This window comes from Pempheris klunzingeri, chromosome 5, assembly GCF_042242105.1.
Source record: "Pempheris klunzingeri isolate RE-2024b chromosome 5, fPemKlu1.hap1, whole genome shotgun sequence".
Classification (NCBI taxonomy): domain Eukaryota; kingdom Metazoa; phylum Chordata; class Actinopteri; order Acropomatiformes; family Pempheridae; genus Pempheris; species Pempheris klunzingeri.
In genome coordinates this window covers 24,512,000-24,523,372 of record NC_092016.1, presented here as the reverse complement: position 1 = coordinate 24,523,372, position 11,373 = coordinate 24,512,000, and the positions used below count along the sequence as shown (strand labels likewise).

Genomic DNA, 11,373 nt, shown 5'->3' with positions numbered 1-11,373 from the left:
CTTTGTGGTGTGATCGCTGCTTAATGATGCTCCTAGTTAGGTCTAAACCTTTTTAATGCCCTGCTAACAGAGATGATTAGCACAGTCACAACGTTTCAGAACTGCTATTTTGGAGACTTGCTTCTGTGGGATGTGTGTCAAACGTCTCATCATATACTTCACATTAGTTATTGCTCTAAAGGGTGCCACTGCAAACACACACAGTTCAGTGCTTTTATCAACACATGAGCTTATTTCTATCCTGCACAGGTTGGGTTTAAAATATCTTGTAGACTGACGTGAAAAGGCATCGGTGCAGTAACCTTCCTCTGGGCACTGCTGCAGACATTTAGTCCTGTCAGTTTTTCACCTGAAGGCTGGTCTGCAATCTTAACTTTAAAAGAGATAATGTTTTTGCTTTCTGGAATGGAACAACATGCCAGAGGCCTCAAAGACTGACAAACCAAACATTTACGGAGAAAATGTTTAGCGGCTGATTTGAAGTAATACGTTACAGCACTGACATGGTTTTGGATTGTTTCTTGTTTGCTTTTTGGGCTTCACACCGAAAGCCGTTATGTGTATCCTTGAGGCCAAACAAACATGTTGAGAGCATTTGATTCCTCATAAACCATTTGCAAAGCTGCTTTTCTTTATCTGAAAGCTGCATTATTTACATCTATGTTTGCTTGCTGGCAGCCTCCTCTTCCCTGCCATATTGCTGAGTTTCTTGGCACATAACCACCACCTGTAGATGTATTTTCTCCACTCACCAAACAAGCACGACAACATTACAGAACAGTGCTGAGATGATATGACCCACCGAGCTATCGGCTGTTCCCACTCAGTGTCGCGGGCAGACGACTTCAACAGATGGTTTCAAGATGACGTGAGTTCTGTAGGGAGAAGAGAAGAACTGCTTCACACTGAAAAGCCACGAGAAAAGAAAGCATTTGTCAGGCATTAGACTACATTGTACAGGTGCCGTGTGTGTCTCACCGGTGTGTCGTTCCACTGCCGTGGCAGGTCTTCTGGCTCAGGAGGGTAGGACATCCAGGACGGGCTACGGTACGAGGATGGCGGTGACATGACAAAGTAGTCTGAGTAACCCGGACGGTTGGCTGATATAGCGTAGACTGCTGTTATTGGGTTTCCTGTAAGACACAAAGATGGGTTTAGCCAATGAATGACCTTCACTTATCATATCCAGTGTCTGTATTTGAACACCCCACCGCTCCGTCATACCTGAGTAGGTGGTGATGGACTGGTCAACAGTGACAGCAGGGAAGGGGGTCCTGGACAGTGGCAGGTACGGGGCTCCGTTGTGCTGCTGGGCCTGCAGGTCTGAGGCCTCAGACACACGAGGCTTTAGACTAACATCAGGGGTGGAACTGTGCATGAAGGGAACAGACAAATGTTAACCTGATATACAGTAATCAGACAGCTATACACACAATTAGCATGTTTTTTACAGCTGTTGTTAAGGACAGCAACTCTAAAACTAAAGCTCTTCGCAGAAGAAAGGAGGTCAGTTGGGATGGTGGATGGTGGATGTGCAAATCTGTTAGACGAAAATACATTTTGTTGACATTTTTTAATGAAGGAGGAGGAAATCTTTGTTTATTCCTGGTTTCTGCTAAATGAAGGTGGATGAATCGAGAAAATCATCGTGTTGAAATGTCTAAAGAATGTCAGTAGTTTGCATGTTGCAGTTGCAGTTTTGGTTAAATCACTTAAAGCAGTTGAGGGTCAATTGAGGTTGAAACTCTGAAAGGGTGTGAAGTGTCTGTTCCAGTGTCTGTTCAAGTGTAATCACTGAAAGCGTTTGAAATTTTAGTTACAAGTTTACGTCCTGAAGGCAGTTGTCAGTTTGTATGTGCGCACTATAAGCAGGTGACCTGTGAGCTGAAGACTAAGAGGTGAAAGCAGTTGAACTGTCGTTTAAAGAGTAAGCACTGAACGTAGTTTAAGGGTTGAGGGGTAAGAGCTGAAAACACTTGAACTGAGAATTAAGGAGTAAATGATAACAGCTGAAATGAAAGCTGATGTGTGAGCAGTTTAAATGTCACTTAAAGTTGAGGAGTCAGTGACAGATTGATGTGTCTAAGATGGTAAAAGCTGAAGTGTCATTTGATGTGTAAGCAGTGACGGCAGGTGAAGGTCACTAGTTAGTAAAGTGAGGTCAGTTTATGGGTTTATGTTCAGAGCATCAGACTGATGAAACCACATCTGGGTTTTAGCCACAGTCCACATCCAGTGGAAAGCTAAGAACTACTTAGCTTAACTACGTTTGTTAGACACACCAAGTGCGGACTACAGTCATTATTTTCGAAACGTTTTTGCCAAGGAAGAGAAGGACAAGGGCAGATGCGAATTAGTTTTTGTCACATGGCAATAAAGAGTTCATTGTTTCATCATTTTATATGCATATATGCACTCAAGGCAAAACAGACAATATATGAAATGCCACTTCATGTATATTTTTATCTGCTGCCCTACACAAAAAGAGACATTTAGCACTTTAGCACTTGTCCATCCTCTGTTTTTCCAGAGCGGAGCTGCAGCTGACTAAAATGGTTGGAAATGTAGTTTTCGCAACCTAAAGTGATATTCTACAATTAAGGGAAAATAGATAATAGATAGGTAGATAATATACTGATTCTTTTGGTTGAGTTTGGTTGAAATGTAAGGGTATTTTAGGTACATGCAGCCACGACTTCACCATGTGATAAATCCCAGCTGTGTCCATGTTATAGAGTGTTACTTCCACAGTTTTCACATGTTCGGTGAGACATGTTTGGACATTATATTTTTCCACCTGTCCTACATTGCAGCATCCTCTGCACTGTAGACATCCTACTGTAGGCAACATGTTACACTGAAGTCATAATGTAGGACAGATGATGTCATTTCCAGGGCTCGTGATCATAATGCACTGTGCACACTAATGCCTCACAGTGCATACTAAAGAGGTATTAAAATGCTGCCCTCCTCTTCCCTGAGGGCACAGAGGAACTGATGTACGACGGGTCCACTGATTAACTACTAAAACATCTCTGTTTCTGGTTTTAAAGCAAGAATAATGGTCACACATCCATAGTTTCAAAATGATATTCAAGATAGCAGTGATCAGTTAGCTGCCTCTGTCATAAAAAAAAATACAAACACTCAAAGCCCTATATTATATCTGAGTGATTTCCTAAATATCTAAATGATATTTTTGCATTTTCCCACACAGCCTTAAGAGTGTTCCGGTTGGTCTGCAGTACGCCACAGCTGGATGTTGCATGTAGCAGAGACATGTTTACTTGGAAGTGTTATTTTCTCAGTTTGTCCACTAGATGGCAAGCGTGCCCCTCCATGCAACAGAAAGTCGGCTGAACAGTCAATCACTCTCTGCAGTGGTAAAGTGCCCAGCAACATGGTGCACACAGCAACAGCATTTAAATGAAGAAGCTGCTCAGTTCAAATGATGCAGACTAACATATGGGCCTGAGAGAGAGCAGTGAGAGGCACAGACAGAGAGTGGATGTGGAGAGCAGTCAGTTCACATGATGCATTACAGTAACTCAGTCGCTTTTTTTCCACTCTGTGCTCTCCTGTGCATTCAATGTTTTATATATTTGTCTGAGACAGTGATTAGCGCTGCGTTTTGATTGGCTGAGAGGTCATACAGCAACGCCCTTAAAAGGTCATATGTAAACATTCCCTTTAAGTTTGATAATTAGGGTCACATGCTCAACTAACTTCGGTCTACAGCCTGTCTTTTACACAGAGCACAGATTGTTTTATTTTTTTAATTATTTTTTCATATATTTTCTCATTCTGCTGTTGTCTATAGTTGTATGTGTGTGTGTGTGTGTGTGTGTGTGTGTGTGTGTGTGTGTGTGGTACCGTCGTAGTGAGGTCCCAGGTGGCGGTCCTGGTCTTGAGGGGATCAATGGCGGGGGAGACCCGATGCCCATATCAGGAAGCTGGGTGAACCGGAAACCCTGAAGAGGCCACAAATGTAATTTGAAATGGATTTAACAAATGGCATCTGGACACCACAGACAAAATATAGAGTACAACCTTAAACCAAAGTCAAAATCCAAGCGGAGGGAACAACAAACCAATCTAGATAGATAAAACAGGCTGATCAGAGCAAAACAGAAGATAAATACAGATTCAAGCAGCTCGAGGCAATTTTATTTTGTTGGTGGGTGTTCAATCCTCAGTCGCAATAATCTCTATAAAGCTTCTCCCTAGCTGATCAGATGTTGGCAATGCATACACTGACAGCATTAATGGCAGCTTTTCTGAATGTCAAACCTCTCTGTGGAAATCTGTGTGCAAACATCACAAAGGATCTAGTGAGTGCTATAACAATTTAAGGATTGTGGTTTTACAATATGTTGTGAATTTGCAGAAAACTCCACTTGCTTGATCCTTTCTCCAGAGAAGAATTCAGTGTGACGTGAATGTGCGTGGGACCCTAAATTTGCACGACCTTGGCAGATTCAAAAGTATTTTCTTTTTTTTATCACCACAATTAGGCAGCTTTTGCTATGCTCTGCATGGTTTTTACTGGCATAGCATTATGCTTTAGTCATTGATTGATCTTGTGATAAAACAAAAGCTACAATGCAATGAAAGTACTTACATAAAGTACTCATTACAAGAAAGTACAACATTGTACTTTCGGAAGAGAAATATTATACTTTTTATTTCAGAACTTTGTATCAAAACCAAATAACAGCATCGTGGTGGCTATAGGCTAATTGTAACTTTATAGATAATTATTTTACACACAAAACCTAGTACATGCTCATAAGATAATAACTAAACTAATAATTAACAATATTAGTTAAAAATTAGCCTGATATTGGTTGACCTAATTAATTCATTAATTAATAATATAACATTCTGAAATCATGCAAAGTACTTTTATTTTACACATAACAGCTGCTATAATGATAAAACAATGTGCAGTTCTCCTCACTGTTTTGTTCTTTGACCCACAAATTTACTGATTTGTTTCACTGTATATAAAGATGGACAACGCATCCCCACCCCCATTGTACAAAAATGAAGCCAAAATATCCCGGATACAGATGCTGCCATCTTGCGCTGGTGACCAGAGTCCAACACAAGATGAATCCAGAGTCTGAAATGCATTGATCAGGGCTTTACCTGGTAGTCTATCATACATTGCTGCAAAAATGTTGCACCACATATGAAATTCCATTGACCTCAATTGTATTGAGGTGTAGGCAATTTTTTTGTAATTTGGAAGATTCTACCCTTAAACTTCCTCCTGGTGCTTACCGGTTTGGGCAGGCTACACTGGTGCATGTCCTCGTAGCCTGCGCTCCTCTGCCTGCCCCCACAGGGATGGTTCATGGTCCCCGGGGCGCTGGTCACCCCATCACTATAGTGGCTGGTGTGGGACGGGTTGTAGGCTCTGTGGGCGTGGTGGTGGTGATGGTGGTGGCTGCTGATGAGAGAGAGGCACGTTAAAAAGAAAAAGTTGAGTCAACAGATACACACCTACTCTTTTTTGTTTCTACGCTGTTTTCTCCAGTGTATTGTATATAATCGAGCAGACGTGTTCAGAAAAGCCGACTCTACTTTGTGAGAAACAGTTTGGGGCGGGTTGTACGCTCCCAAACACTGGATTTTTAAAATTGTATATTAGGGCACCTCGCTCTTTTCTTTCCCGCACAAAACTAAGGCATGCATATGTGTTTAAGTAATACATCTGTAAAAAACATATGTTTACTTGGTGGGAGGAGAAGGAGGGTCGTGGTCCGGAGGTGCCAGGCTGAAGGCGTTGCCTAGCAACATATGCATCTGCGTGCGGACTTCGTCAATGGACGGCTGAGAGCTGAGTGTGGAGGAGTCGGAGCCACGGTGAGCTTTCACCCCCAAACTGCCGTTCCCGGTGCCAGTGGATCCACCTCCGTAGCCCAGAGAGCTCATCAGACGGTCCACGTTGGTCTCCTCGAACGGTTCTGGTTCGCCCTGCAGAGCAAACAAACACTCAGTCAGCAGGACAGGGGTGCATTTAGCAGCTTTTTATTGCATTACACAGAGAGACGTTTCTGTTATTTAGACTACCCTTACTGATATGGGGGGGGGACAAAATAATGGAAACACCTGTGAGCACAACATAATGCAATTCACTAAATCTTCCAAAATGATCATAAAGTTAAGAAACATTTTCAGCAAAACTTTAAACTGGATTTAATTCAACTGTATCAATGACACAGAAATGGATATTGTTATAGTTTTTTCACATAAGTCACTATGATCAATGCTCAGTGGTTTAATGCACTTTTAATTTCTCAGTAGGTTCAGTCAAATTTGCAGAGCTACTACTTGGAGTGGCAGAAGCTGGAGGTTTTTACCATTTCAATTTGGGGCTGCAAGTAGCCCTGCTTGGAAATCACTAAGCCAAATGTGACAATGTGATGTATCACACAGACAATGCAGACGGGATAATACGGCTAAAATTAATATCATCAATACATAAATTCCAAAATTAATAGTTCTAAGATGAATTAATGCAAAATCCCACATAAAATGTAATCAAATCAATCAATTAAAGTTAATTTTATTGACTTGCATTAAACATGTAACATTGTGTGTATAAATACCCACAAACATACATGCTCCTGCATCAACACACTCTGTTCTTCTTGTGCTGTCTCAGTTTGGTGCATCCAAGGCTATTAACCGCTATCAAGCCACCCATCTGAATCCATGAATAGGCTATAATCATATTCAGAGTCATTGACATTCAGCTAGGTAGCACGGTCGCTGCTGTTACTGTGGTGCAGCAGAGAAGCAGCATAAAGAGATTTCACTCACACTCATTCTATCTGTCCCCACTTTATCTCCTTCTCCCCTTCTTCCTCTCTCCATCTTCAGCCGTCGTTCCTATGAAGGAATCACTTTTTCTGTAATCTTTCTGTCATTTCCTCCCTCTCCGTCTTACGCTGTTTTTATCTCTCTGTTTGGTGCAGGTTTGTAAAGTTCATCGAAAGGTGATTTGTTAATCCTCTAGGTGTGAGCTCAGAGCATCAGAGAGAGGGTGAGATAGGGAGAGGAAGGATTAAAGTCAGAAATGCTCTCAGAAGATTATTTTATTAGTCTGACAAAGTGGCGGAGCTTTACATCGCCACAACCGTCATGTGATCCACTTGGAAGAAGGAGGATCCATCCACAGTTTCATTATCACTCTGTATGACTCACCTGGTCAGAGGTCAATATTACAGTTTGTTTCAGGATCTGACTCCAACATTCTTCAGAGCTCTGCCTGGTCTTGGTATTCATGGTATTCATGGACAGTAAATCCCTCACATCTACTGTACTTGCACTCTTCGTCTCAGTAAAACCAGTTTTTATTCTACTTCCGTGATCACGGGCTCAGTGTTTTAAAATACAACAGGGAACATTGACTTGGCTTCATCATAAGGTCCACGACTTGTCCGGTTACTCACATCGTAGCCATTGTTTCGGATGCCCCTCCTGGATCTTTCCCTCAGGACCAGCAGGTCCATCTCCGTCTCTACTGGGCTCGGGCTGCTCAGAGACTGCCGGCTCCAATAGGTGGGCTCCCGTGGGTGGGAGTACCTGTGGACCGGTATAAAACTACAGATTAGTGCCATACTGTAGAGATTTCTGACGACACTCCTCTGAGCTGTGAGGGAGAAGGAGGTCCAAAAATAACGAAAAGGAAAGTGAAAACCTAAAGAACCATGGGAGCTCAGAAACACTGGTGCATTTATCTTGATGTTGCCCAATACACAGTACAACTGTTAAAACAACTGGATGTGTTATGAATTCTGTGTAACACCTGTAGACCTTCTAAGGTTTTCATTTAATTATTTTCAAAAACTTTCATGGCACTGTTCCCTTCTGGGTTATTGCAAATCTTATTTTTAATACTTTTTTCTTTCTAAAAGGTGCTGACAAACTTATTCTTACATTTTCTGCAGTCAAACTACTACATACTGCGACATCCATGGATTGCCAGCAAATATAAAATGATTTGTCTACTGTGTAAAGGTTGGATGTGTTAAATCTGAGTGACAAAGAGAAACAAAATGGACATTTATCCATATGAATTGTAAAATATTAAGGTGCTGAAAAAATCACTAGTCATTCAAATGTTTTAATAAGCAACGACGCCACAGAGCTGCACATCTCCACTCGATCTATAATTCTTAGTGGAACAATGCCAGTTATTCAGCATTTAATAATTATTGAATAACAATAAATCATAACCTCATAAAATACAATTTCCTTCTGTCTAACAATGCCAGTCAGTTGTAAAGCACTCAGTTTGATAAAATGAAATGGAACGAAAACAGAATCATTTCATACGTTCTAATAATGAACTAGTGAAGTCTGATCCTTTGTTTTTTTTGGATCGTTAAACATTTCATTTGGAGCAATTTGCTTAACAATCTACAATACAGTCAAGGCTGATGAAGACTGTGATTAAAGATACATTCTCACTTTTTCAATGATCACGTGCATTATTGAATAACTATTTATTTTCTGGTACCTCTGGAACCTCCACAAAGTCTACTCCATACCTCTTGTGACATCCTGCGAAGGAGGCCCTCTTCTCCTCAGCAGTCATTGGCTCCTTGACCCCGTTGTCGTGCCGACTGTGCCTGGTGTCACGGTGATTGTAACCATGGCTGCCTGTCTCGGACAGAGAGAACTCTCCATAACCCTTCCTCCGGGCCTTCTGGCGCAGTTTGTTCCTGTAGTGCTCAATGTCCGACTTCTGCTTCAACCCACCGTGGTTTGCCTGCAAACAATGCAATCAAGCACTGACCATATTTTCCTGACTCTATACGCTTAGAGGCAGCCAATGAAGCACTCTTAATTTTTTTTGATGAATGATTTCATGTTGTAAACATTTTTTGCCCTTTCTTTCTAGTGCTAAGACAGATCAATGTTATTTAGCAAACATCCCCTTCAGCTCGATAATCAGACAATGTGTCACGCCCTAAACATGACATTTTCTGCTAGTGTACACCAATTGATGGCAGATGAACTGGAAAACCGCAGAGCCCCCTAGGGGATTTTCTGGTTGTGTATTAATAGATTGAGGGATGATTTATCATCAGCCTGTGTTTCGCTGTCTTGGCGGCAGAGATGTGCGGAGAGTTTGAGGTGAAAGGGGAGGAAAAGAGTGAGACATGACAGGCAGATGAGATGAGATGTTATGATACAGTACAGGAAGGGCAGGATGATGGAAACTTAAGAATGTAACATAAAACTGTGGCTCCAAACCTTTTTCGTCTGATGTGCTCTGATAGTTCAGTCAGAGTGAACACCATCGGCACCGCTCATCATACTCCAAATGTGTTCATATTATCTAACACTACTGATCACGCAAACACTACTGAACAGGTAAAAATAGAAAGTCTTACTAAAGTCTTTTCATACAACTGATGTATTTTTCAGTCTGCAACTCTACATTCTTAGCACTAACCCTGCTTTTAGCTCACTTTTTCATCGCTTCATCCTCTACTCTTAGCTACTTATTTCATACATTTATGTATTACATTCAGCTTAATATTTTTCTATTACTTTTAGCTAATTCAACTATTTATCCACTACTTTTATTCAGACTTCTCACCATTTCTACATTACTTTTAATACGAAATATTTTGACTTCTGTGGTCACTCTCTAACTATCTTTCCAAACATAAACATATATGACCAAACAATATGACTCATGAATATCTGCCACACTAGCATACACGGCTACCTGAATGCTCCTCTACTGTATGTACTTGTGTGGTTCTTGCTCTGCCCTGCACTGTCAACGCAGCGTACTCACCTCAGAGCTGACAGTGATAAAGCCTTGGGGGTGCATGCACAAGCCAGAAATGGACTAAGACCTAATGTACATGGTTATGTGTGTGCGCAGACTCACCTCCCCGTTGAGGACCACGGAGTCTTGGCTGTGGGATGAGGAGGAGGGGTAGGAGTAGGTTGGCTGGGCCGTCATGGGTTTGATGGTGATGAGACGCAGAGAGCCGGAATGGTCCTCATACGGGTCTGAGAAGAAGAGGAAGACAAATAGGTTGGCAAGAGTCAGACAGAGGCAGTTCTTCCAGAAAGCTCTGATGTTGCAATCATAGGAATGATCATAAATTCTACAAAGTCCCGTATCATTTACAGAGCAATTTTAGGAATAACTGTCAAACTGGGGAAAACCTTTCAAATTTAGTCAATCAGTGCAGTAATTTGGCCTTCCTTGTGTTCCTTGTGTTTTTGGCCCTCGTAATTTTTTTAATATACTTATTCGCTTTCCTCCTGAGGCTTAGCTGAGATGACTGATAGTACTCTCATATCTGTATAGCATATGAATAGCTAAACTTAACATGAAGAAAATGGGGAAACAACTAGCCTGGGTGGACAGATATCACAGCAATACTGATTCTCACATCACCTTATCCCAAATCACCTTATTTCAAAAAATGTCAAACTCTTTCTTTAATGATGTAAGTTAAAGAGAACAGAATGTGATTGCTCATTCTGCTGCAGTTTATCTTCCTACATTGCTTCCTTAGACACTATTTGTCCATGAGTAATTTGCTTTTTCCAAATTTTAGATGTAAGCTATTAACAGAATACAGTTGATGTATTTAATTTTTACTATAAATTTAGTTTTAAATTGAAGTTACTGATACCTAGCATAGCGAGATTAAGCTAGGTTAATGTTGCTTGCTGAATGAGTCAGCATTTTCTGTTTGTAAATTGTGTATAGATTATTAGATTAAAATGTTTGGTTCCTGTTATTAAATGACAAAAAAGCTTTGAGAAAAATCATGTTTTGAAGCAAAGTACTGAGTAAGGTATTGTAACTCAGGTATTGTACTGTGATAAGCAACAAAAAATGTTGACACTACCTGGTCTTAGTGAAAATAATTGTGCAGAGAAGTTGCCAAACAAATAAGAACCCAACTATGTATGATGATCGCAGAGAAAGTATGTATTTCCTGTGTGTGTGTGTGTGTGTGTGTGTGTGTGCCATGTGCCTGTACCAGGGTCTTCATTGCTGTGCCTTGTTGTTTCCATGATGGAATCAACCTTCCTATGCTGCCACACTCTCCAAAATAATGACATTTTTCTAATTTGTCTATAATGTAAGCTTTACTTGTTGTCATGGCAACCCCACTAATTTAGATTAGAGCAAAACACTGCGAACTGTGTTTTGCTTCTGTGGCTCAGGATTTCAAAATGCACACTCTGTACAGTTGCATGTTGTTTGTCTTGATGAGGAAACATCAGCTTCGTACAGTATGAGGCTCTCTGTATTTACGCGGGTGTCTTATTGCAGGGAACAACAGATGGACAGTGTTGTGTTGTCCTGGGTCCACT

At 41.1% G+C, this 11,373-nt stretch overlaps 1 protein-coding gene across 1 annotated transcript in view; it reads right to left on the bottom strand.

Moving 5' to 3' along the window:
- Positions 1–845: 845 nt before the first annotated feature.
- kiaa1549la (KIAA1549-like a) overlaps positions 846–11,373 on the bottom strand; it is a 91,938-nt gene continuing 81,410 nt past the window's right edge. Inside the window, exons 15-23 of the mRNA XM_070831322.1 lie at positions 9,923–10,047; positions 8,565–8,785; positions 7,464–7,596; positions 5,741–5,982; positions 5,287–5,455; positions 3,874–3,971; positions 1,225–1,370; positions 979–1,133; positions 846–875 (exon numbers count right to left, since the gene is read on the bottom strand). Coding sequence (XP_070687423.1) covers positions 846–875; positions 979–1,133; positions 1,225–1,370; positions 3,874–3,971; positions 5,287–5,455; positions 5,741–5,982; positions 7,464–7,596; positions 8,565–8,785; positions 9,923–10,047 — 1,319 coding nt within the window. The remainder of the gene's footprint in view (positions 876–978; positions 1,134–1,224; positions 1,371–3,873; positions 3,972–5,286; positions 5,456–5,740; positions 5,983–7,463; positions 7,597–8,564; positions 8,786–9,922; positions 10,048–11,373) is intronic.